Here is a 25,144-nt window from a genome sequence, read left to right on the forward strand (position 1 = left end):
AGTTTTTGTTTTGCTTTTATGAATAATGCAAATCCCAATTTTATGCTGGCCCATCAAATATTCCTGAAAAGCCAAATATGTTCTGACATAATGTGCAAGTGGGAATTTAATTACTCCAAGGGACAGAGGTACTGTATTAGATCTATCAGGTATTATGTCCCCTGATAGCTTCCAGAAAAGTCTCCCTTCACTAAATCCTGAGAAATAAACTGTACTGCAAGTGACAGGATATTTATAAAGCTTTGTATTGGCTAGTCTCTCTACGCCAAGTATGTTGATGAAGGCATTGCTATTGAAAAGGGCTCCCAGATCTTAGGAAGTGGGGTTGGGTTGACCCTCAGTGAAAACCTCCAGAAGCAAAATGATTTCTCACAAATGGCAGCAGGGTGGTCATGATCCTCACATCTCTGCATTAGGAACGGAGACCTGTTGGCTCATGTAAGGAAAATGCTGAAATAGGCATCTAGAGGCTCAAAAAATATCATCAAGGTCTTAGGTTCTTCCCAGACATCTCTCCTACCTTTTGCAATGTCAGCTTCGTTCTCAGGCTGCTCCTTTTAGGAGCATCACCAGCATCAACGCCGGGCTGTTTGCCTCCTGGTCCACTTCCAACAGGAGAAAAGAAGTTTCTGCCTAGGGTTCTGGAGAATTCTAAAATTCCCACTAAATGGCCACCTTAGGTCACATGTTTATCCCTGAATCAGTGACCATGATCCTGGAGTTAAAGGTGTTGACATGTAAATCAAACAGGGTCTACTCCTGGACCGGGGATGGGTTCAGCTTTCATCTCACAAAACTCAAAGTGCTTTCAGGAAGTGGAAATCACTCAGAGAATGGATGCTGGCTAGATAACCATAATGTCCGCTACAAAAGGTCTTGATCAAGTTAGGGATTTGGAGTTAGCAGCAACAGAAACCGACAACAAGAATGGGGAGACAGGCAGTTCCCTAGAGCAAAGTTAGGGTGTTATTATTTGAAGAGAGGAAGGGTGCGGGATAGGCAATACTACTACTTAGAAATATCCGCTAGTTATTTATTTCATAGAAGGTCTCAAGATGTATTTATTTAACCCAATAATAAAATTTGGGATTGGAAAGAAAAGTAGGGAGGGTGGCAGGAAAGTGAAAGTGAGAGTCAGTCCAAATAACATGGCCTTCATCAGGAGACCTGCAGAGAAAGGTCTGCTGGTGGAAAACAACTAGGGAGGTGAGCGACAGACGTTAAAGAACAAAATAGTAATAACACAAGACTAATTTACTATAATTGACTCTAGATCTAAGTATCTGCGATGACTTCATATATCAAGAGTAGCATTTAAATTCCCCTGGGGATAACGAAAATCCTTGGGCATTATATATGAGAGAAACATAAAAAGACTGAAAAAAAACACACAAACAACAAGTAAATAAATAAATAAATTCCACTCGGAATGGTGTAGTTTAACAAATTGTGCTGGCATAACTGGCTCTATCTGGCAGAAAACAGAGTTAGACCCTAGTTCATACATACACAGGGGTAAATTCCAGCTATATTAAAGATTTATATATATATATGAATATTCATATACATTTATATATATGAATATTCATATACATTTATATATATATACATTTATATATATATATATGAGAATATTTGGTTGAGAAATAAGGGATTCTTTCCTAAACCTGAACCCCAAAATGCTGTGGCTCGCATTCAGTTTCTTCCATTGGGACCCTGCGGGCTACGTCAGGGGAAACCCAGCCAGCCAATGAGCATTGGGCCTGGGCGGTGCGCTCAGCCAATGGGGCTAGGGCGGGAGATTTGAAAAGGCCATAGCGGGGGGGGGGGGGGCGCGGCCGGGGCGATTCCGTCGTTTGCTAGCAGCCAGCAGGTTGGCTGTGCCGCGGGCTCCAGGTGAGCTGACCTCCTTTCGTGGGTCTTTCGCTGGGAGAAGGCAAGTGATCAGACAGGTCTGGGGTCCACTGGGCTGGCCCGCGCGCACTCGGTCCGGCTGCTGGACGCTCAAGGTTTAGAGATAGGGTCCTGGAAAGGGGTGGGGCGGGTAGCAGGGCGGGGGCCGCAAAGCCAGCTCCCGGGTGCGCTGAAGAGGTTAGTTTGTTGATATCACTTTTACTGGCCTTTGGCAATCGCGTCTGGCTACCTCAGTCTGACCCCTCCCTTTCTCCCTCCCTCTTTTTCCTGTTTCTAACGGCTCTTTCTTTCTTCTTTGCTCAGCTCTCCTCCCCCTTTCCCTCTAAGGATGACTCAGAAGGAGAACGCATACCCCTGGCCCTACGGCCGACAGAAGGTAAGGGCTTTCCTTATCCTCCCCCCACCCTCATGGCGAGTTCCTGCTTCGATATTTGAGTTCCTGTAGAGGGTGCTCCTCTAAGCACTTTCTTCTCCCTTATGCTCCAAGAGTTTGCTGGCAAAATCCAGTCTGATCATTTGCAGCCACATCCTGTCACGTGCTGCGAACTTGAATCTGACCAGCCTTGTAGGGACCTCTGCAGGGCTGAGCCTTCTTGTCGTATACAAATGATAATAGACTGAGCAAGCAGGGTCTGGCCTTCAGGCCATGATTCCCAACCCTTGTCCTGAAAAAAATAGGCTTAATAATTTGGACTTTATTTTAATGACGGGTGTGAGATAAGGCTCTAAATAGATTTATTTTCCAGTTAGCCCAACACCTTTCATTGAAGAGTCTCTCCTCTGATTTGAAATACCAGCTTTATTATATATATTAAATTCCCACATATATGTGGGTCTATTTCTAGACTCTTTTGTTTAACTTGCTTATTTGTAAATGTCGCGTCCAGCGCAACACGGGCAGTGAGGATGCGAGAAGGGGCGGCTTTGGGTTAAGTTTTTAAGAAAGAAAGAAACAGAGACTTAATGCAGTTAAATCTCAGAAGGTCTGGGGACTCACTGTTATGAAAGACTGGCGCCCAGAATAAAGCCGACTGGTGGTATTTATTGACAAGTATACAAGGAAGTGTTATTGTTTCTGACAGTCTGTGAGACTCATCCATCACTTTATAGAAACAACCCAAACCAATTATGTTGGTCCCCAAACTGCCGAAGCAAAAGTCCTATGATGACTGAGGTGAGAATGTGACTCCCTAAAGGACGTATATCATATATCACATGTCGAGACTGTTTTATAGAGCTGAGCAGAGAGAGCTTGATCTTATCGCTCTAAAGACTTTTCTCACAATTAGGTGAGAGGGGAAAAACCAGAGAGTCAGTGGTTTTTCCCAGGCAGGGGGAAGGGGAGACAAGGCCCCTTCCCAAATCTTTTTAAGGCAGCTCATCGTGGGTCTCCATGGGGTTCTGCCTGGCTTGAGTCGTCCCCCCCTCCCCCGTGGGGAATCTCACTCGTCATTGGCTGCAAACCCTCTTTTGGAGACTAAATAGAGAGAAATATACAGTCCCAGGGATGCACAGTCTCACAGACTCTTCTTTCCTTAAGGAAAGACATGGGGGGACAGTCTGCTAGTCTGTTGTGTGACAACATGTAAATTCTATACTGATATCACTGTTTGGGAATAGCTTTTCTTCCTCTCTTGGCTAAATTAAAAGGAAGGAGCCCACACAGGCTTTGCTCCCTATTTGTGGGGCTTCAGTATCTGGGAGGGTCCACCTGTCCCCTTGTCCACCAGCTCCCTCCCTCATGGAGCATTGAGGAGGCTGTCAAGAGCAGAGGCTGAATGAGAAACCACTGTCACTTCTACACTGGTCACTCCCAGAAGAAAGTTGTGTATATTACCCAGAAGTTGAAAGTGAGAAGTGGTCCAAAGCCAACAGAGTAGCCCTCAGTGTCCCTAAAGCCTGTGGTTGCAAGGGATAAACTGATATTTGCTGAACATTCAAAGAGCTTATCTAAGCCTTACTAGACTGAACTCTTTAGGGGACTGTGAGAATGCCTCTGTGCTACAACTCCTTGAATTGTGGATCTTCATTGCCCCAGCCCTCTCTACTGTCCCCTGGGGTGCGGGGTTGGTGAATGAGTGGTGTCATGGTCAGGACTATAGAGATTGGACAGCTTCATGCTAGAGAATGTAGTGAGGGCCAAGGCCAAAGGGGTGAAATGTTAGGTGTTAGGGTAAGTCCTTTGCTCCTTATCTTCGGCAAATTTAGCTTATTTATTAATAACCCATTAATGTGGGGCTCTGAGCAGAGTCTTGGGGTTGAGTGGCAATATTGTGGTCTCAGTGCTCCTCTTTCAACCGGGAGTGGGTGGCTCTATAGCGAGAATGCTGCTTGTAGCACATTCCAACCTGGTCACTGGGACAAAGGCACCCTCAGAGCTCCCTGTGCTCCTTCTCAGGCTCACTCTGGCCTGAACACCCTGCCTCAGAGAGTCCTCCAGAAGGAGCCTGCCACCCCATCTTCGCTTGTCCTCATGAGCCGCTCCAGTGCCCAGCCCACAGGTAACTGGAACAAGGGGAAGAGGACTGACCTGAAGGAACTAGAGTTTGGGGAGGGTGGGGGAATGAAAATGTCAAAGGACGGCCTCAAACTATCTGTTTCTTCCTTAGCTGCCCATGGCCAGAACAGCAGTGAGACACCCAACTTAATGTAAGTGCCCAAGCCTTGGGGTGGCAAGAAGAGCGGATGGGAGAGTGAACAGGTTGGAAATGAGGGAGGTAGAAGCTAGGGGCAGGAGGAGGAGGGATGCAGGCAAGAAAACCTGATCCATCTTCGACTCCCTTGGAAGAGAAATGGGGCTGAGGGCTGGATGAGCTGAGGTGCAGGGAGAAGCCAAACAGCTCAGGTGATCCACAAACTGGTACTCAGCTGCCTTCCCCCCACTCTCTAATCAGCCGGTCCTTCACAATTGACGACTTTGAGATTGGGCGTCCTCTGGGCAAAGGCAAGTTTGGAAATGTGTACTTGGCTCGGGAGAAGAAAAGCCATTTCATCGTGGCGCTCAAGGTGCTCTTCAAGTCGCAGATAGAGAAGGAAGGTGTGGAGCATCAGCTGCGCAGGGAGATCGAAATCCAGGCTCATCTGCAGTAAGGGTCGACGCACTCTGAGCCAAAGCCCCTCTGCTCTGTCCCCCAGCTCCTGTTTCACCCCCACTGCATCCAGATTGTTTTCCCTGCAGCTGTAGCCACGTAGCCATGGAGCTCTCCATCCTGGCCGGAGCTTTGAATCCAATCTGGAGAGCTGCCTCCAGTTCCCTCTTACCACTGCCAGCCCTGTTGACGCCTAGTCCAAGTCTGACCCCAGTTTAACCCACATGGGACCTGTTGTCTTTGCCATTTCCTCAGGACTCCTCCTCCATTTCTTCTCTCAGGCATCCCAACATCTTGCGACTCTACAACTATTTCTATGACCGTCGAAGGATCTACCTGATTCTGGAATATGCCCCCCGTGGGGAGCTCTACAAGGAGCTGCAGAAGAGCCGCACTTTTGATGAGCAACGAACAGCCACGGTTGGGAAGGGGTGGGCAGGGACCCTGAGGTTGGGGGATGCTGCTGGCCGCTAGAGGTCCATCCTTGTCTGACTACCTGTCATTGGCCCTCCCAGATCATGGAGGAGCTGGCAGATGCCCTGATGTACTGCCACGGGAAGAAGGTGATTCACAGAGACATAAAGCCAGAGAATCTGCTCTTGGGACTCCAGGGAGAGCTGAAAATTGCTGACTTCGGCTGGTCTGTACATGCCCCCTCCCTGAGGTAAGGTGGGCCAGGAAGCCAACCCTGGGTGTGAGGCTGGGACATTCAGAATAAAACCACTCCAGATCTTGTTACCCAGAGAAGTTTAGGTTTGTCCTCGTGCAAATATATAGACATAGCAGTATCTTAATAAAAATCGGAGACTCAGTTTTGTTGCCCAGATTTCTGACTCAATATATTGGAACCCTCTTGCCATGTCATTGACGATATTCCCACATCATTTTTAGTGGCTTCAGAGTATTGCATAGTAGAGATGTAACCTGATTTATTTAAGTGGGAATTGCTTCATGGACATTCGAGATAGTCCCAAATTTTTCTTTAATTCTAAGGTGAACATTGCTCTCCTATCTGATTATTTATTTTAAGACACATCCCTCAGTGTGGAAATGCTGAGGCAGTGTGTAATCCCATCTCTGGGGCTTTATATCTTCACCCCACTCCTACCCCAGGGCCCTGTCAGAGCCTGGTTGGAACACTCTCCTGGTACATTCTGGGATCTCTTGGCTCCCTACCATCAGGCATCAGGGAAAGGAGAGGCCATCTGTCTCTGGAATCCCTGCCTACTCCCCCCACCCTACCCAGGAGGAAGACAATGTGTGGCACCCTGGACTACCTTCCCCCAGAGATGATTGAGGGGCGCATGCACAACGAGAAGGTGGATCTGTGGTGCATCGGAGTACTCTGCTATGAGCTGCTGGTGGGAAACCCACCCTTCGAGAGTGCTTCGCACAATGAAACTTATCGGCGCATCGTCAAGGTGGGAGGGCTGGCTCCGGGTGCCTGGCCCAGGCTTTGTGACAGCCATAGAGATCAGCGGCTGGGAGTAGCAAAAACATAGTTCTGTGGCCTACATAACTCTCCACATAGAATAGGTGGTCAAGGAGAAAGCAGCCAGGATAGAACTAATGGGGTCCTTCCTTCTCCTTTATTGCAGGTGGACCTAAAGTTCCCCGCTTCTGTGCCCTCAGGAGCCCAGGACCTCATCTCCAAGCTGCTCAAACACAACCCCTCAGAACGGCTGCCCCTGGCCCGGGTCTCAACCCACCCTTGGGTCCGGGCCCACTCTCGGAGGGTACTGCCTCCCTCCGCCCTTCAGTCTGTCTCCTAAATTGTCCCTGTCATTTACTCAGTTGTCTGTCCTTATATGTGTAATTAGAAGGAGGAGGCCCTGTCTGTTTTCTTATCTGTCTTCTACCTCCTTTTTATTTAATAAAGTCTGAAGCTTTTTACATTGATGAGTGTAGATGTTTACAGGTAGAGACTTTGCTGGGGAGGAAGCTGTCCCCTATAGGGAGGAGGCTAGGGAGTTGCCCAGGCTGGGTGCAGAGATGGGTACTGCATCACTGCCCGTGGTAGCACCCTGCCCTCAGCTCTGACACCAACCCCGTCAGCTCCCAGCCACCCTGCTCCCACTGTCTTTTCTTTCCCTTGCTCTGACTCTCAGGGTCTGGAGGTGCTGGGGACCTCGGCTCCGGTCTGCTAAGCCTGATCTCTGTCCACCTCTTCTCACTCTCAATTGTCTGGCCTCTAGTCTTTCCCTCTCCTGGTTCACTCCCTGCCGACCTAGGAGCAACTGAACAGTGCTGTACCCAGTGCTTGTGTTACTGCTCGGGTCAGGATCTAGTACAGGAATGAACAGGAGCAGTACTGAGGGTGTCTCATTCCTGACTCAATTTTTCACTGTTAAGTATAATGCTTGCTGTAGGTTTACCCTCATTTGGCAGATAAGACAACAGAAGCATTACGTGATCTGCCCAAATTCACACAACTAGTAAGTAGAGAAGCCCAATTTTAAAACTCCATATTTAATATAACTCTAGAATGGTATAATGCTGCCTTTCCACAGCACACACATTTATTTTCTTTCTATAAATTTTATTGGGGGAATATTGGGAAACAGTATGTTTCTCCAGGGCCCATCAGTTCCAAGTAGTTGTCCTTCAATCTAGTTGTGGAGGGCGCAGCTCAGCTCCAAGTCCAGTTGCCTTTTTCAATCTTTAGTTGCAGGAGGCGCAGCCCATCATCCCATGTGGGAATTGAACCAGCAACGTTGTTATTGAGAGCATGCGCTCTAACCAATTGAGCCATCCAGCCACCCCACACATTTATTTTCTATGTAGGTGTATCAGAAGCAGAAAAAGAATTTTTGCTGTTACTAAGTAGTAGTCTTCAAAAAAGTCCTTTATCAGGTTAGGGTAGGCCTAGTCTCTTCTTAGTTTGCTAAGGGTTTGGCATTTTTGTGTCATTAATAGGTGTTGACTTTCATGAAATGCTTTTTCTGTATCTTGATTATTTGCTCTTGTAATCCATGTGGCAAGGTAAATCAATAAATTTTCTTATTTTTATTTTATCTCAGTGATTCATGCTGTATTTGATTCCTAGAGCTGCGGTAACAAAATACCACAAACTTGTGGTTTAAAACAACAGAAATTTACTCTGGCAGTTCTGGAGGTCCAAAATCAAGGTGTCCACTGTGTCACACTGCCTTCGAAGGCTCTAGGGAAAAATCCCTGCCTCTTCCAGCTCCAGGTGGCTCCAGGCATTTCTTGGCTTGTGGCTGCATACCTCCAGTCTCTGCTTCCGTCTTCACACGGCCTTCCCTCTCTGTCTTTGTCTCTCTGTGTATCATAAGAACGCCAGTCATTTGATTTATTTGATTTAGGGCCCAGATAACCCAGGATGCTCTCGTCTCAAGATCCTTAATTATATATGCAAAGACTCTTTTCCTAAAAACTTCACATTCGTAGATTCATAGGACACAGACATATTTTTTGAGGGGCTACCATGCAATCCACTACACGTAGCCATAGATTAAAACAACTGGATTATAAGGCTTTTTTATTTTCTAAAGCAGTCTGCTCATTTCTTTTGCCAGAGACATCCAGTTCCAAATCTTTTTGCTGTTTTGTTTTTAGTATTTACCATCTATTTCCAGATAACATGCTTCTGTTGCGACTTCGTAAGTCTTCCATTTTAGGCATTACCTAGTGTTTTCCTGCTATAAAGTTTAAGGATTTCACTCTTCCACCCCACTGCCACCATGCACACGTACATTTTCTGTTCCTGTATCCTTCTGATGTAATTCTGTCATAATTTTGGTTGGATTTATTCATTTGACAATAGTTATTAAGCACTTTCAACATTTGGGTGCTGCTTTATAGAGGCTGGAGGTAAAGCAGTGAATAGAAGAAAAAATCCTCTGTGCTCATGGACCTTGCAAATCGAGAGGATCAATGTCCAGTGTTTATATTTTGACCATTAGATGCTTGCCAAGCTAATTTATGCAGCATTCTATTGTTTTCCTTTCTAGTACAATAGAACATCCCTGAAGTCAACAGTCTTACGTCATTTGCTCAATCCTTTATGTACAGGTCATTCATCTATCTCCAAGTTCTCCCCCAGTCTGAGTGTCTTAAAGCTATCAATACCCACCAAGTGTCACTTCATTGAGTCACACAGGCCTGATGTGGAGTATATTTGTATTTTTCAGGTCTCAATATCCTCTGATTACCATTATGATTTCTTCTCTGATTCAGAGTATGTCAAAGGTGTTTGAAAAAGTCAAAACACATGAGCTTTCCCCCATCTGGACTCTGCCCTGTTTCCCCTCACTGCCAAGCCTGCTAGGCAAATGCGCCTGTGACTTCTAATTTTCCTTATGCCCAGGCTCCACTTCCCCAGGGCTTGTGTTTGAGCTGTGTATTGTCTCTTTAAAAATTTTGTTTTAATTTACACAAATGAGTTAGTTCACTTATAAATAACACAAATAAGGTGAAATTCCACTTTTCCAACTATACTAATATCAGAAACTAATAGTTTAGTAACATTTCTAGTCCTTTGTATTCACATTCCTGTCTACATACTAGAAAACAGCATTTTTAGCATGTGGGATTTCTTTAAGTTTTGCCCTGTATGTGTTGTTTTGTCATTTGCCTTTTGCCCTTATGATGCCTTAGAAGGCTCTTTATGAGTTTGGATAGATGTGCATTTTTTTTTAAGCTGCTGCACTTTAACCCTAATATAGATATTCCTAGGTTTTCAAAATGCCATTTTGTGGGGTGCATTTGAGATCTTGCTCCCCAGCATATGTGGTCAGTTTGGCTTGAATAAATTCATCAAAAAAATAATACTACTACTAAATATAAAAATAACAAAAATGCCATTTTGTTGATGGACATGTAGACTATTTTCAATGCATTATACTATAGTCACGTCTTTTACATTCCTCCCTGTGCTCCTGTGTGAGGGCTTTTCTGGGAAAGATCTAGAGAAGACATGGCACTGCTGGGTTGTAGGGTATGCCTGGGAAATGTTCAATATATTTTGCCTAATTGCTCTCCAAAGTGGTGGTGCAGCTCCTGCTCCCACCAGCAATGATAGAGGATACCCATTTTCCTGCACCCTCCCCCATGTGTTGGCTTTTCCACTCCCTAAGTCACCAAAGTTCTCCACAATCCCCACCCTTATGACGTTCCCTTGCCATTCTCTGAGAAGCAGCAGAACTAGGTCTTTTATAATCCAACCAATGCTCCCAAGCTACCTCTCTTCACATGTCAGCTGCCTCCGCACTCCTACTCTCAAGTGGAAGAAGCACCCTGGTCCCATCAGAGGCCACCTTCCAGGTGTGCTCTGGACCCAGTCCTTTTGCCATTCAACAAGTTCATCTCAGTAGCTGTCTTGTCAACCATTAATATGTTCCTTTTTTGGTGGACAATTCTCATACAAATCTAGTAGCTTGAGCCACATCTGATTAGCTCCCCATGTACTCTCACAGCAAAATTTCTCAAGCGTATTGTCTACACTCAATGTGTGCACTGACTTCCTCACCAATCTGTGCCATGACCTTTGTCAGTAACCTGGGCTTGACCCCTAGAGACTGAAAAGGCATCCTGTCCTGTGTCCCTCCCCCACCCCCCACCCCTCAGCTGCTGAAACTATTCCAGCCAAATCTGACAGGCCCTTTTCTGACCCCACCTCTCAGCCACATGCAACGGGTGAACTTTCTCTTCTAGAACTACATCCCTCCCCTCCTTCCAATTTCAGAAACCACACTATCTTCATTTTCCTTCTCGCCTAGCTAATTCCCTTGAGCTCAGCCCTCCTCTGAGCCTGATGGTGGCCCTGGGGGCTCCGTGTTGGGTTCTCTTTTCCATCTACACTCTGATGTCATTCTATCCCATGGCTTTAACATGACTCTCACATTACTATCTCTCACCTGAACCTTTCCACCAAGCTCGAGACTTGGCATCTCCATTTAATGTGTCTAATAGGCTTCTCAAAGTTAACACACCTAAAACGTACTCTCGATTCACTACCCCCCTGCAGAAAAAAAACATATCTTTCCTATCTCAGTCAATAGCACCATCATTCACCCAGTTGCTGAGACCAAAAAACTAGGAATTATCCGTGGTTTCTCTCCCTTTTCTTCTCTGCTACCCCTGCCCTTTCTACCTCCAGTCAAATCCACTGAGTCCCAGCCCCACCCTTCTTACAAACTCCTTTGTTCTCATGCTACTTCAAGCCAACATCTTTTCTGGCTTGGACGACGGCAACAGCCTCCTAACTGTTCTCCCAGCCTCTATTCCTGGCCTCTACAGTCCATGCTCCACAGAATGGAAATTAGTGAATGTCATTCCCTTCTTCAAAACCCTCCTTTGGTTTTTCAGTGTAGTGCTTAGAATAAAATCCAAAATCCTTACCATGGCAAGGTCCTCTGTTGGTTTTCAACATCAGATTCACCTGGAGGGCTTAAAAAGAAAATAGAACTCTCAGACCTTCACTGTGAGAAATTCAGATTTAATTGGCCGGGCTTGAGACCTAGGCATTTATATATTTTAAAACTCCCCAGGTGATTCTGTGTTTAAAATCCCTGCCTAAAGAGATCCTGCCCCTTCCTACCTCTCCAAACTTTTCTTCTGTTCATCCGCTTCCCTCACTAAAGCATTGGTCTCCTTGCTGTTCCCTGAACATGCCACATTTGTTTCCACCTCAGGGCCTTTGCACTTGCTCTCTTCCCTCTGTCTCGAATGCCACTCCCAGACTATTTTGAGCCTGCGTCCTCAGTGATTTTGTTGAGATGCTGAATTAGCCAACCCTGGCGTCCTTGGCCATCTTTCTATTATATGTATCTTTTGCTACGTGTAAGATCAAAGGATATCAACAATTTATCATGCTTGTATACTTTGCCAATTTTGTTTTCCTTTCTGCAGTTTGTCTTTGTCATGCGGGGGACCCTGCTCGCTGTGCCATGTGTCATGCAGGGTGTCATGCGGGGTCTCCTGTCCCGCTCCCCACATAAGAATGCAGGATATGGTGAGCCCAAAAAGGAACACCCACACAGCCATACATAGGGGAGTCATACCACTATAGTCTCGCTGGTGGTTGGGTTGGAGACACAGGAAAAAAACATCCGCCAGCACCCCAACAAGCGGTCTTCCTGCACCAATCTTACTTGCTAGCTGCAATCCTCCATGCTAACCGCAATACACTCTTGCTAGCTTAGCCACCATCTTCTTGCTAGCCCCATTTGCTGCTTCCATAGCCACGGCAGTTATATTAGTGGCCAATGGCTCACTGGTTACAGGTGACGGCCAACTAGCCACAGCTGATGACCGTCCAATCACAGTTGATGGACATTTACTACCTGAGCCAGCACCTTTCCACGTGAGGCTGAGAGCCTGGAAACTACACTCCTGCCTCTGTCCCCACAGTCTTTTAACATAATTTAGGGTGGCTTTTCTATGTTGAAGATTTCCAGTTTTATGTTGTCAAATCATCTTTTTCCTTTGTGGTATTTTACTTTTGGTCTTTCTTTAAAAAACCTTAATCACGCCAAGCTTATATATATTTTTAAATGCACTTTGTTTGCTTTCTGTACTTTTCTTCTTTTCATTTAAAATTGTGCTCAAAATGGAATTTATTTTATTTTTTGATGTAAGGAATGAAATAATTGTTTTTGGTTTTACTTTAGTTCAAATAGCTGGGCTCTTATACCGTTTATATAAATTGATTCAAAATGCCATTTTCTTTGTATACTAACTTCTCATATACAGGAATTGCATAGTTTGCAACAAAAAATATGTGTATTCATGTAGTAGCAGGGAAAACATGGGCCTTTAACAGGACACTGGTCCCTGATTGCAACAAAAGCCATCCATCTCTAGCTCCCTGCATTGTGTATTACAGGCCTCTTTGACCAAAAAATATTTTTATAAAATATTGAAAAGCATATTCCAAAGCCTCCTGAACAGAGTGTGCATATGTGTGAAAATAGGAGTCACATCAGACCTCCAGAAGTGACCAACAGTTGGTGACAGTGATAGGCAAACAGGAGAAGTAAGCACTTCCTGGGAAGTGAGCCACTTCTCAGCAGCCTGCAGTACAAGAGGTGGCAAACTTTATCTGTAAATGTCTGGGAGGTAATTAAGGTTTTATAGGCCATATGGCTTCTGTTGCAACTACTTAACTCTGACGTTACGGCACAAAAGCAACCATAGACAGTAAACTCACATCAATGAGTGAACATGGCTGTATTCCAATAAAACTTTATGGACATTAAAATTTGAATTTAATTCACATCTTGGGAGGCCAAATATAATGACAAATGACCCTTGTTATGGATTGAATGTTTTTATCTCTCCAAAATTCATATGTTGAAGCCCTAATATGTGATGATATTTGGAGGTGGGGCGTGTGGAAGTAATAATGAGGTCATGAGGGTAGGTAGGGTCCTCATGACAGGATTAGAGTCCTTATAAGAAAAGCTAACATTCTCTCTCCACCATGTGAGGACACATCAAGAAGGTGGCTGTCTGCAAGCCAGGAAAAGGGGCCTCACCAGGAACTGAATCAGCTGACACCTTGGACTTTCCAGCCTTTAGAACTGGGAGAAATAAATGTCTGTTGTTTAAGACACCAGGTTGATAGTATTTTGTTATAGCAACCCAAGAAGACTAATATAACCTCCAAAGAATGACAAGTGACATAGCTATTGTGCCACCATGAGGAAGCCCACTTGTGATAAAGCTGCTCACAGACAGAAACCAAGGCCTTCATGATGGCCTTAGGGCACTGAATGCAAGCTTCTTTGACATGCACTCTGTCGTGAGACCATTATTGCATGACATAATCAACCTCCCCGCCCTTTGTTGGATCAACTTGTGTTTTCTGTCAGTTACTGAGTAAAGAGGGTCCGTCTGCAGAAGGGGTAAAAGAAAGATTGGGGGTGGGGGGCAGTGTCAGTCTTGGAGAAAGGGAGTAAAGCTTAGAGTAGACCACTGGCCTCATGGTGTATTAGTCAGGACTCTGGGTGCAAATGACAGAAACCCATCTTGAGTGAGTTCAAGGCAAAAAGGGGAAATTAATGACTTAGGGTGATTTATTTAATAAATATTGACCCCCTACTATATACTAGGCACTGTTCTAAGCACGGGGGTTACAGATTAGCACAAAATAGACAACATGCCTTACTTTCATGGGACTTACATGAGCAAGAAAGCAAAATATATAGTATGTCAGATGGTGATAAGTACTACAGAGAAAAAGCAGAGAAGGAAGATTGGGAATTGCTGGGGAAAGTGGTGCAATTTTACACAGGTTATAAGGAGAGGCCTCACTGAAAATTTCAGGTAACATTTGAATAAGGACCTGAGGGGAGAAGGGACGGAGGAATATCCAAGTTGGAAAATTTTCTTGGTAGACTCAGCCTCAAAAATAAAAAAGGCAAGAGCAAGTGTAAATCCCTGAGGCGGGAGCATGTCTGTCCTGTCAGAGGAACAGCGAGGAGAAAGCCAGTGTGGCTCCAGCAGGCCAGTGAGAGGAAGGGAAGGAAAATAATGAGATCAGAATGGTACCAGGGCTCTGATCTTCATGCAGGGACATTCATTTATTGACTATGTTATCTAGTAGTAAATTCACATGCTATTCTCCCCAGGGGAGAGACTCTCAAACCTGGAGGGGGCAGGAGAAAAAGAAGAGAGTGGCAAAAGCACAGGAAAACCCTTAAAGCCCGCTACGCTATCCACCGTTAGTGGTTCAGAGTAGTTCATCTGCTAGGTCAGTGAGCCGAGGACCGTGGAACGAACCATTCATGTTCTGCTGAGAATTCTGGTTTCATCCTTCCTGATCAACAAGGTGCAATTCAATCCCCACAGTCCAAGCAGGATATATTATTTCCATCCCAAGAACCTCTTAGGAACTCCAAGTCTGGTTGGTCCCTACTTGTGTTTGCTAAGCAAGAATTGTGGGCGTGACGATTGTGGGCATTAAGAATCTGAGTCCCGCGTGTGGAGGACTCTGGTATTTCAGGACCTTCATCTTTAAGATCCGCCCCCTCAACTTTTTGAAAGGGCGGGGCAAAGACAGCACCTGTCATCTCCTTCTCTCCACCCCGTTGGTTCTCACGTGTGTCCGCCTGTTCAATAACAGATCTTTTTCCGGGATTTCCTGGTCACTGCAACCAATCAGAGTGTTGTTCCCTTCCTTACCATTGTCAGCCCGCTGCCAATCGGCGCGCCTCTACAAACGCCCCTTAAAGGCGCCGCAAACGCCTCCAGAGCAGAAGCGAACCAAGTCGTGGGTTCCTGCCTTCATCTGCAGTATGGAGTCGTCCCTGGGGCGGCCTGGGCCGGAGACGGACCTTCTAGCTTTGAGGGGACAGCAAGCAGCGATCTTTGACAGCGGGCGGGGCCGAACGCCCTCTGAGCCGCCCTCAGGCCTCCGGGTGTCGGGGGAGGAGGAGGCCAAGAACGTTGGGGGCTCGAGCCACCACACCAGGGCGTCCCCGAAGCCTTCGAGCTGCAGTGTAGTCCACCGGCCGGAACCGGAGGCTCTGGAGAACGTGCCTGGCCTCGCAGGGACGCCGTCTGGGGCGGGGAGCCGCCGGGGGGCGCCGGGTCCCGAACACGACTTGCACGGGTCCTCCCTGCGCAAAGACCCTGAGCCGCGGGAGGACCAGCCTGCATCCGAAAGGGTCTGCCGTCGAGGGAGCGGGGGCGACGGCGACATGGATGTTGAGCAGGAGGAGGAAGACGACGAGGAGGCGGCGACAACCGGCAGGGCTGGCCGTTCGTTCTCCGGCCGCCTTCAGGACAGCCGTAGCCTGGACGGGCTGAGTGGGGCGTGCGGTGGCGCCGGGTCCTCAGGGGGTGCGGAGTCTGGCGCGGGCGGCGGGCGTCGCGCCACCATCTCCAGCCCCCTGGAGCTCGAGGGCACCGTGAGCCGCCATGGTGACCTCACCCACTTTGTCGCCAACAACCTGCAACTCAAGATCCGTCTGAGCGGCGCCCCTCAACCCCCGCCCCCTGCGCCCGTGCCGCCCTGTTCAGCGCCCGCACTCATTCCAGCCATCCCCCCCATCGACCCTGAGGTGCTGCGGGACCTGGAGCGGCTCAGTAGGGAGCTGGGCGGCAGGGTGGACCGTCTGCTTCGCGGGCTGGGTGGCGCGGTGCAGGAGCTGACAGCGCTGAGCGTGGGCTGTATCCAGACCTACCGCGACGCCGTGGACTCCCTAGGCGAAGCTGTGGACATGAGCATCAAGGGCATGTACACCCTGCTGGCGCGCTGCGAGGAGCTGGAGCGGGCTCTGCAGCCGGTGCAGGGGCTGGCGCGCCAAGTCCGGGATATCCGACGCACCCTGGAGGTGTTGGAGGCCCTGTGCAAGTGACCAGGAGGGTAGGAGAGGTCAGGCCGGGCCAAGGCCCAGCAGAATCCTAAGGACTCTTCAAGGAGCCCTAGTGGGAACTGCCCGCGGAGAGGAGGCCTATATATTGGAGGCTCTTCCAAATGCATTTAGCAGGCCCGTGACCACTCGCTGGGCCTTATGCAGGTGTATATGGGGAAGTTCTAAAGGCCCTCCTGGTTGGAGGGGTGATGCTCTGCTTCTACTCAGTTGGCCATCTATAGCTACCTTGTTCTCCCAAACTCTTCCCTAGCTACCGCACCGTCCCTAAGAACTCAGGTCTTCAGGTCTAGGCTTGGGAGACATGACTGCCATACGTGATCAAGAAAGGAGAACAGAGGAGGCCCCAGCCCCCACTGTGGTCACCCTGACTCCAGTGGCCACATCTCAGGTGCCAGGGGCTCTGGGAGCTTGAGTGGTCCTTGACCACACACAATGCAGACAAGGATGCACACCTGCAGATGGATAACCTCTTGCTTCTGCCCTCTGGCCCCCACCATTCCACTTCAGCCAGAACCAGGGTGGAGCTAGAAGGAATGCATTGCATGGTAAAGGGGGTGAGTTGGGAGGGGTCTCACTGCTCTCAGGTTTCAGTAGAATTGTTGCTGGTTTTGAAGCTTACCTGTTGTGGAGTGTTCTAATCAGTTTTGGCTTTCTGAGTTTTTGTGGAATTAAAGTGCTGCTGCTGCTAAGGCTGAGGCTGTGTCTATGTGGCATTACAGGGATTAATAAGCCAAAAGAATGGGAATAAGGGTTGGTCTTTTTCATGAAGCTCCCTTGGGGCTGGGGCTGGGGTGGGGACACAGGTTATATGGGGAAGGATATCATTCCTGCTCTTAGGCAGCAGGTCTGAGCAATGCAGGGCACAGATACCGGCTCAGAGATGCAGTAAAAGCAGAAACAGAAACAAGGTGGCTCCAGAAGAGAAAGGGAAGGGATCTTTTCTCAGATCCTGAAGTAGACAGGTAGGGACTGGGCAAACAACATCTGGGCTGTGGAGGAAGACTGAAAACACTTGTTAGCTCCATTCCTGATCCCATTCTCTACACCACTGATCAGTGCCATATGTATGGTTTGAGACAGTCTTTGTACCAACCCCTGGCAGCCTTCTGTTTATAGTCACATAAGTAAGTTCCAACAGCCACCATGCTATGATCAGGACATTTAGAAACAGAGATTACAGAAAAAGCTCGTTTGGTTGAACTCTCCTCTTCCTGAAAACACTAGCACTTTGAACCGAGTTTACACACGTTTTTCTTTTGTGTGTGAAGTGTTCTGGGATTGTAAATGTTGCTAAATAAACCTTTCCCGGTTCCAACAGCACATTTACTAAAAGTGACCTTGCTGGCCCGTACGGGGATCGAACCCGCGACCTTGGCGTTATTAGCACCACGCTCTAACCAACTGAGCTAACCGGCCGCTTCCTGTTTAGCGCCTCCATAAAGAAGTATATAAAACTAGTTGGATTTCACAATACTTTAGTCCTATCCTTGGAAGATTTTTAAAACGAGATGATTGCTTTGGGAGGCATGAACAGGATGCGAAAATTGAATCCCCAAGCATTTCGGGAAATAGTAGAATAGCCAAACTGTAATATTCATAAGCACATATGATTATGGCGTTTGGTGGCAGGCGGAAGTGCAAATCAGGTGCTCAAGACTGACGCATACACATAGTGCTCATGAACAGAAACAGAAGTGGAAAAACACAGCCTGATAAGGCCCTAGGGAGAATCCCGGAGAGAGAATGATGAACCTGTGGGGCGCTATATGGGCGACGCCCAAATGTTCAGCGACTACCGCTCGCAGGGTCTTTGCCTGAAGAACGAAGACTCACATAGACACCACTGATACTCGAACCCACAATCTACTAGACAGGAGCCTTCATTAAGTAAGTCACTTCACCTGGAGTTGGGAGGGTTCGCATCTTATTTCCCCAGGGAGGTGACCTCCATGGTCAGTGAATAAATTTGCGCGGGTGTTTTATTACCAACCTTTGTCTATGCTGGAAAATGGAGTAGAAGTGACGAAAAGCCAAGGCTGCAGGTAAGAGAGAAGGAAGGGGTAGGGCGGAAATTGAATGTCTGCAGACAGAAGGTCACGGGAGAAATTATACTTGGATTGCAAAAACGAAGACGTCCGAAACGCGTGAACAGCAAACCGACGAGGATGGGATTCGAACCCACGCGTGCATAGCACAATGGATTAGCAGTCCATCGCCTTAACCACTCGGCCACCTCGTCCCCGGTGGAAGCACTTTGGATATGTCTTCTGGGGTCTGAACTTTTATTCCTCAGTAATATGATGCGTCCGCCTAGGTGACGAAGAGAGTTCATTTTTAGGATCCTGCCCAGCCCTGCGAAGGCAACTCTCAGGGTGCTGACGGAGCGACTTTCTCACTTGCGCGAACGCCCTACCCTCTTCCCTCTGGGTTGAGCTAACCCGAGAGTGCGCCAGCTTTCAGGAACCTTGCAATAGGCCCAGATCTACTGTACCAAATCTGCCACAAAAACCACCGCGAGACTGTTGGGGTCCCCCGACCGGGCGGAGCGGGACTTCGAGCCAAAAGACCTCTCCTTCCGGTCCCTTCAAGATGCTTCTTCTCTTACCCGGGCCCTGGGCTCTGGGGCTCGAACACAGTTGAAAATGAGGAAAATAAATAAAAGCAACCGAAGCCCTCCCCCCACCCCGGGGTTGAAAAAGGAAGTAACTGACCCCGACGTGATTTGAACACGCAACCTTCTGATCTGGAGTCAGACGCGCTACCGTTGCGCCACGAGGTCAGCCGGCCAAGCTTGTGGTCAGATCCCTTCATTACCAGTTGGCTGCTTGACCTACTTGAATTCGTGGCTTGGTGCACGCGTTTTCCTACCTGCCTCCTAAGATGAGCAAGGTCCACTGTATACCCGCTGGGCAGTGGCTTTACGTGCTCCGGGCTCAGCGGTTTCTCCAGCCCAGCCCCCGACGTCCTGCCGAAGATCAGGTGGCCCAAAGCTGGTTACTTAGGAGATTCAGAGCTCACAGACCAACAGGGTCGGGTGGAAGGACCGGATACCAGGCCGAACGTGATGGAGCCATGCCAGAGCCCAAGACACCTGAAGCGGTGAGAGATTAGCTCCTCCAGAGTGCATCTCCTTTCTGGCAGCACAGTACAATCGCCTTCGGATAGCCACGCGCTAGTCCCAGGTTTGGAGAGTCTAATTCAAAATTCCAGGATAGAGCCCGGGCATCGGTAATTTTATCACTTTTTATAATTTTGAGGAATAATTTACATACAATGAAATGCACAGATCTTAAGTGTGTATTTTGATGAATTTTGACAAATGCAGCCTGCTACCCTTTCAAGATGTAGGACATTTCCTTCACGCGAGAAAGTTCTTTCATGTCCCTTTCCAATCGATCCTCGTCTCTCCCTTCCTAGGGGCAACCACTGTTCTGATTTTGATCACCATAAACATCAGTATTTTTTTAAAGTTCCCTAGGTGAGACAGTTGGGAACCTCTAAAGAGGGATACCAGAAGCTGGCAGACACCCCCCATTTGCTTCTTAGAGGATGAGAGGAATTCGACAGGCCAACATGAGAGAAGAGGTCGTTACATCTCACCCCTTCCCTTCCAAGCCAAATGTCTGAACACTCTGCACAGTGGCTCTCCGGAAAGTTACCAAGGACAACAGAAATGTCAAAGCACCCCCCCCCCACACACACACACACACACAGACTCTTGGCAAGTGGCCTTGACTCTTCCCTCTTCCTCACTTCCCATTTCCAGCCACCAAATCCTGTCAATTTCATCTTCATATTCTCCTGTCAGCCCTCATTCCCATAGCTATCCCCTCAGTCTCTCTCACTGGACTATTGTAATAGATCCCTCTGATGTCTCTGCCTGCAGAATAATCCAAGAGAATCATCTTTTAAAAATGCAAACATGATCCCATCCTACTGTAGCTTAAAATCAGGATTAAGTTCTAATTTATTGGCTGTGCCCCCAGGGCCAAGCACCTCTTAAGCACTGGGGGCTCTGGAACCAGGTTGCCAGGGTTCATATGCAGGCTTTACTACTTCCTAGTTGTGTAACTTGGGCTAGTTATTGAACCTCCCTGGGTCTCAATGTCCCCATCTGTAAAACAGTAAAGATTATAATAGATGACTATTAGTTTATTTACTACAGATAAAGTGCTCAGAGCCTGGTTGGTGATAATTACACAATCATTATGTTGTTTTTATTGTTGTCGTTGTTATTATTATCTGGTCCTTGCCCGATTCTTCAGCTACTGCCTGCTCACTTCCCATGTGACAACGATGCTGACTTATTTACAGTTGCCTAAACTTACCTCAGTCCCAACTGTCTTGGTGCCACTGTCCTTGGCAGTATTGCTTCATGGTCTTCCCAGTCCTTTCTTACATGACTGATCTTTACATACCCCTCAACACTCAATTCAGAAGCTCTTTCCTCCCCACTTCTCCACTCATCTGGGGGAAGAGGGCCTTCCTGTGTCTTTTCCAAGATAACACTTAAAATACTACCTTTTAATTGTTCCTTGGTTATTTCCCTCACTACAGTCTAAGTTACTCAAGAGTAGAAAATATGTATTTCTAGCACCCAGTACAATTCCTGGAATATAGTGTTATTCAGTAAGCATTTGTAAAATTAATGAGGGATAACTTTAGCAAAAGTATTATAGTGGGCAAGAGCCCGGCTTATAGAGGAAGCAGACATGTCTGGGTAGCTGAACAACATGGGGTGAGGTGGAAAATTTTCCTAGAAACGCAAGTTGGGTTGATGAATATGGTACCAAGGAATGTGGACTTGATCTCTAGGTTCAGAGAGGTTCTGCAACAGGTGTGAAGTATGATCAGTCCAGTGTCACCATTCAGAGTACTCTCTGATGGTTAAATCTCCTCCATTCGTCCCACCAGTTTCTAAATTTTTAGAAATCAACAAATTATTCTGTCCAGCGTTGCATTGCTCAATATGGTAGCCACCAGGGTGATGGCTTTTCAATATGGGGCTATTCAGATTAAATTAAATTTTAAAAATTCAGTTCCTTGATCCCACTAGCCACATTTCAAGTGTCTGACAGCCACATGAAGCTAGCTGGCTACCATACTGAACAGAGACAATATGAAATATTTTCATCATCACAGAACTTCTGTTGGACAGTACTGATCCAGAGGCTGAAAGTTGGTGGCCTGACACCTGTATGCTATTGCCATCAAGGTTATTTTTTTCCTTCTCATTTTTTTCATTTTTAAGTTGGATACCAACATTTATAATTGGAATAAGAATCTGGATTTCTGGTCTCTCTTAAAACACACACACACACACACACACACACACACACACACACACACACCAATCCTGCAACACTGGACTTTGATTCCCTCAAGACAATTGACTGAAGCTGAGAAGCTGCTGCCCCACTCCGCTGCTCCATACCCCTCAACTCCTACATAGATTTTAGAATGGGCATGGGATCTGGGCTTTGTTTTTTTTTTTCCCCTGACTTCAAGGAACTTCATTTATCTGTTGCATTCATTTTTTTGTGTTCTAGTAGGAGAGACACAATAACTGAATAAAGTAATAAACCAAATATTTACAGATTATAATGAAGACTAGTGAGAGGTAACAGACTGATGGCGAAGAGCTCAGAGTCTCAAGTCAGCCTGGGTTTGAAGCCTGATGTCATCAATTATAGAATCTGTGACCTGGAGCGAGTAAATATGTTGCTCTGTGCTTCAGTTTCCTTATCTGTGTCTCAATACCACTGAACTGTATACTTTAAATGATCAATTTTATGTTGTGTAAATTTCACGTAGAAAAGAAACACTAATGAGCCAACTTGAAGAGGTTCCCGTTGGTCAAAACTGAGACAGTTTGAGCATCAAAAAGAGTAACAACTGCAATGAACTCAAACATACAAACGATGATAAAACCTACAAGTTTCACAATGATACTAAAAACTACTAATTTGTCATTTTTGGAGGATGCTAGGGAACCAACCCATTATTCTGAAAACTGGTAAATAATGGAGGGGACAAAAAACATACATTTATCCAGTCTTTCCTGTATGACCTGTATCTCATGGTAAACAACGAGTTGATGAGGGTACATTCTTCTTTATAGCACAATCACAAGTGATAAATGCAGAAGGAATGATAGAATTAGGACATCCTCATTTTGCAACCCTTCATGAAATAATGGAGCTATGCCGTGATAATCAATTAAACCCATAGGAGAAAAGTGATAGGGAACTTTACAATGGTTATCTCAGTCTAAACCCACTGCTCAGATTTTACACCAGAAAAAAGAGAGACAAGCAGGCATTAAGTCCTTCCTGCTGTGATGGAATAAGAAGTACAAGCCACCACTTGTAATATATTTTTACCAGAAAATTAAACGTGGGACTTATCTCACAGCCAGTTTACAGGAGGCACAGAGGAACGTGTTAAATGGCCCAACCAGAACACAGCCCATAAATGGCCTGATGTCTTCAACAGATAAATTTCAAGAAAAGAAAACAGGAGGAAGAAGGAGGGAGAAGAACCTGAGATTAAGAGATTTAAGAGACACATGAACCAAGAACAATGTATGGACTTTATTTGGACCTGATTCAAAGAAACTGTAAAAAAAATATATATATATATATGAGTGGGCAGTTTGAACTATTTGGTGATGTCTGAGATTTTACTTGAAAATAACCTAATAGGGATGGGAGGGAGAGTATAGAGGAAGCAAGGTTGGTCACGAGTTGGTAATTGTTGATATAGAATGATAGGCTTCAAAGAGGCTCATTATGCTATTTTTTAAATTTATATATATGTTTGAATTTTTCCATAACAAAATAATTTTTTTCTAAGTTCTTTTATGACCAGTTCAAATAAACGTTAGGACATGAGGGTTCCAGCTCTGGAGTGAGTGAACACCAAGTCAGCAGCAGTACCTCCTATGACCACAGGCCGGCTCCAAAACGCAACGTTTTTGAGATTTCTCTAGGTCACGCTTCTGTGAACCAAGGTAATGGAAAAATGACAGGACATAGCTAAATGCCTGCCTGCTATTTATTAATCCACAATGTGAAATATGACTACCCGATTCTTACTATCTAGTCAGTCCCCCAGTCAGGAAGCCTATTATAAGCAGAATGCCCCAAGCTTCCAGCTGCTGGAGCCCAAAATCTGTCATCCTTGTCCTCTCCCTTTTTTTCACCAACTCACCGCCCCATGTTCAGACCTTCTTATCTTCTAACAATCTCTTGATTCCTTCCACTTTACCTTCTTGATTCCACCCTGGTTCAACCTCATCCTGTCCTTCCTGGCTAGCTCTACGGTTTCTTCACAAGCCTTCTACTTAAAATCTTCCTAAAATTCATTCTCCATGTTGCAACCAATATCATCTTCTAGAATACAAACCTGATCATGTCCTTCCCCATGGTTGCAAGGCTCAACCCTTGTCTATACATCCCATCTCACCCTGATCTTTTTCCCCCCTTCCATTAGCTAGGCTTCAGACACACTAGCTTCCGTTCTGCTCAACAAACACACTGGGCTTGTTCTCACCTAAAGACTTTTGCATGTGCTGTTACTCCATCTAGAATGCTCTTTCCCCAGATTTTCACACAGCTGACTCCTCTATATTCTCTTTGTTCCAGGGACCTCATTTTGCAAAAGCAGGTCCCAGTCTTTCCTCATTTTCACACTATGACAGTGTTTCCTTCATGTGCAGTCAGACTTGATAAACTGTCACTGGAGGAATTTGGCTCTGAAGGCCTAGGCTTTCCATTCTTAGGAGAAAAGGCATGTAAGTTATAGACAGAGGGAAGAAAAGCATGAGGAGGCCTTCGGTCCTTGCATCTTGTCTATGTGCTAAGAATGTTTCCATGCTTGCTACTCTGTAATTTCCACATTGGAGAATACAGGAATCCCACCTCTCATTGTACTTTAGGTGTCATCAGTGTCACTCATTTTGAGGGTCTCATAGTGATGAGGGTCACCTCAAGAGAGAGAAACAGTTGGGTCTACTGTACTTGATGAGTTTGCCTGTCCGGCCTGAAATGGGGGAGGTTTGTAAATATTTTCAGAACTTTGAAATGGTTCAACAGTTAAAAGAAACTCCCCCTGCACATCTGAGAGCTGAGAAACCAAGTGTGGGTAATATTTGATTATCATCCAATATTTTTTTGAGTAGAGAATAAAGAGATTTTGCTGGACCTCACTCTTGATAAAAATAATTTCTCTGAAAAGTCTAAATGATTGCAATTTTTATTTTATGAGTTTTGGAGATCAATTGTCTCCATTATGAGGAAAAGATTGTGCTGTATTATATGAAAATGCCATTATATGGTTTCAATATATGGTCGAACATTTCGGGAACTTCAATCCTAGAAATCATTCATTTCATAAAGCAACTTAATGTCTCATTAATAATATTGTATAAGACCTGGAAGAAAAACTTTAAAAGGGCTTATCATGTAAAACTTACTTTAAAATAATTTTATTTACAGAAAAGTTACAAAAATAATACAAAGAATTCCCATGTACCTTCATCGAAATCATGTTTGCTTTATCATTCTATCTCTACAGACACATATATTTTTTTTCTAAACCATTTGAGAGTAAATTGCAGACATGCCACTTTATCCCTAAACATTTCAGTGTGTATATTCTAACAAAGACATCTTCTTCCATAAAGGCAGTAGAATTATTTTCAAAAACCAGGAACTTAACACTGATACATACTATTATCTAAGCTAGAAATCTTATTCAAATTTTGCCGATTGTTTCACTAATGTCCTTTATAAT

The 25,144-nt window shown here is 45.9% G+C and overlaps 2 protein-coding genes and 3 non-coding genes across 6 annotated transcripts; 2 read left to right on the top strand and 3 right to left on the bottom strand.

Annotated features, from left to right (window-relative positions):
- The first annotated feature begins 1,812 nt into the window (after nt 1–1,812).
- Nucleotides 1,813–8,017, top strand: AURKB (aurora kinase B). Of its 2 annotated transcripts, none has more exons than XM_019745061.2 (9): nt 1,813–1,896; nt 2,218–2,290; nt 4,313–4,415; nt 4,524–4,563; nt 4,809–5,000; nt 5,285–5,423; nt 5,519–5,667; nt 6,250–6,424; nt 6,602–8,017. In XM_019745061.2, exons 2-9 carry the CDS (start codon nt 2,243–2,245, stop codon nt 6,773–6,775), a joined length of 1,020 nt encoding a protein of 339 aa, XP_019600620.2. In that variant the 5' UTR covers nt 1,813–1,896; nt 2,218–2,242; the 3' UTR covers nt 6,776–8,017. The 2 variants fall into 2 exon arrangements, with proteins under 2 accessions (XP_019600620.2, XP_074175806.1); XM_074319705.1 differs by having other exon boundaries at nt 1,863–1,936; nt 6,602–6,900.
- Nucleotides 8,018–15,186: 7,169 nt separating this feature from the next.
- On the top strand, nt 15,187–17,037 carry BORCS6 (BLOC-1 related complex subunit 6). The gene has a single exon (XM_019745222.2). It carries the CDS (start codon nt 15,266–15,268, stop codon nt 16,328–16,330), a length of 1,065 nt encoding a protein of 354 aa, XP_019600781.2. The 5' UTR covers nt 15,187–15,265; the 3' UTR covers nt 16,331–17,037.
- A 653-nt stretch (nt 17,038–17,690) lies between these two features.
- Nucleotides 17,691–17,764, bottom strand: TRNAI-AAU (transfer RNA isoleucine (anticodon AAU)). Its single transcript has one exon. It is a non-coding gene; the product is annotated as a tRNA-Ile (tRNA).
- Nucleotides 17,765–18,505: 741 nt separating this feature from the next.
- On the bottom strand, nt 18,506–18,587 carry TRNAS-GCU (transfer RNA serine (anticodon GCU)). Its single transcript has one exon. It is a non-coding gene; the product is annotated as a tRNA-Ser (tRNA).
- A 468-nt stretch (nt 18,588–19,055) lies between these two features.
- On the bottom strand, nt 19,056–19,127 carry TRNAW-CCA (transfer RNA tryptophan (anticodon CCA)). Its single transcript has one exon. It is a non-coding gene; the product is annotated as a tRNA-Trp (tRNA).
- Between the last annotated feature and the right edge of the window lie 6,017 nt (nt 19,128–25,144).

Source organism: Rhinolophus sinicus, linkage group LG15 (genome assembly GCF_036562045.2).
Source record: "Rhinolophus sinicus isolate RSC01 linkage group LG15, ASM3656204v1, whole genome shotgun sequence".
Taxonomy (NCBI): domain Eukaryota; kingdom Metazoa; phylum Chordata; class Mammalia; order Chiroptera; family Rhinolophidae; genus Rhinolophus; species Rhinolophus sinicus.

Excerpts from the sequence above, each read along its gene's own strand:
- AURKB (XM_019745061.2), top strand. The coding sequence starts at position 2,243 with ATGACTCAGAAGGAGAACGCATACCCCTGGCCCTACGGCCGACAGAAG. Across the intron at positions 4,416-4,523 it reads CTCCAGTGCCCAGCCCACAG|CTGCCCATGGCCAGAACAGC; the intron begins GTAACTGGAACA and ends TTTCTTCCTTAG. Across the intron at positions 5,424-5,518 it reads ATGAGCAACGAACAGCCACG|ATCATGGAGGAGCTGGCAGA; the intron begins GTTGGGAAGGGG and ends TGGCCCTCCCAG.
- BORCS6 (XM_019745222.2), top strand. The coding sequence starts at position 15,266 with ATGGAGTCGTCCCTGGGGCGGCCTGGGCCGGAGACGGACCTTCTAGCT.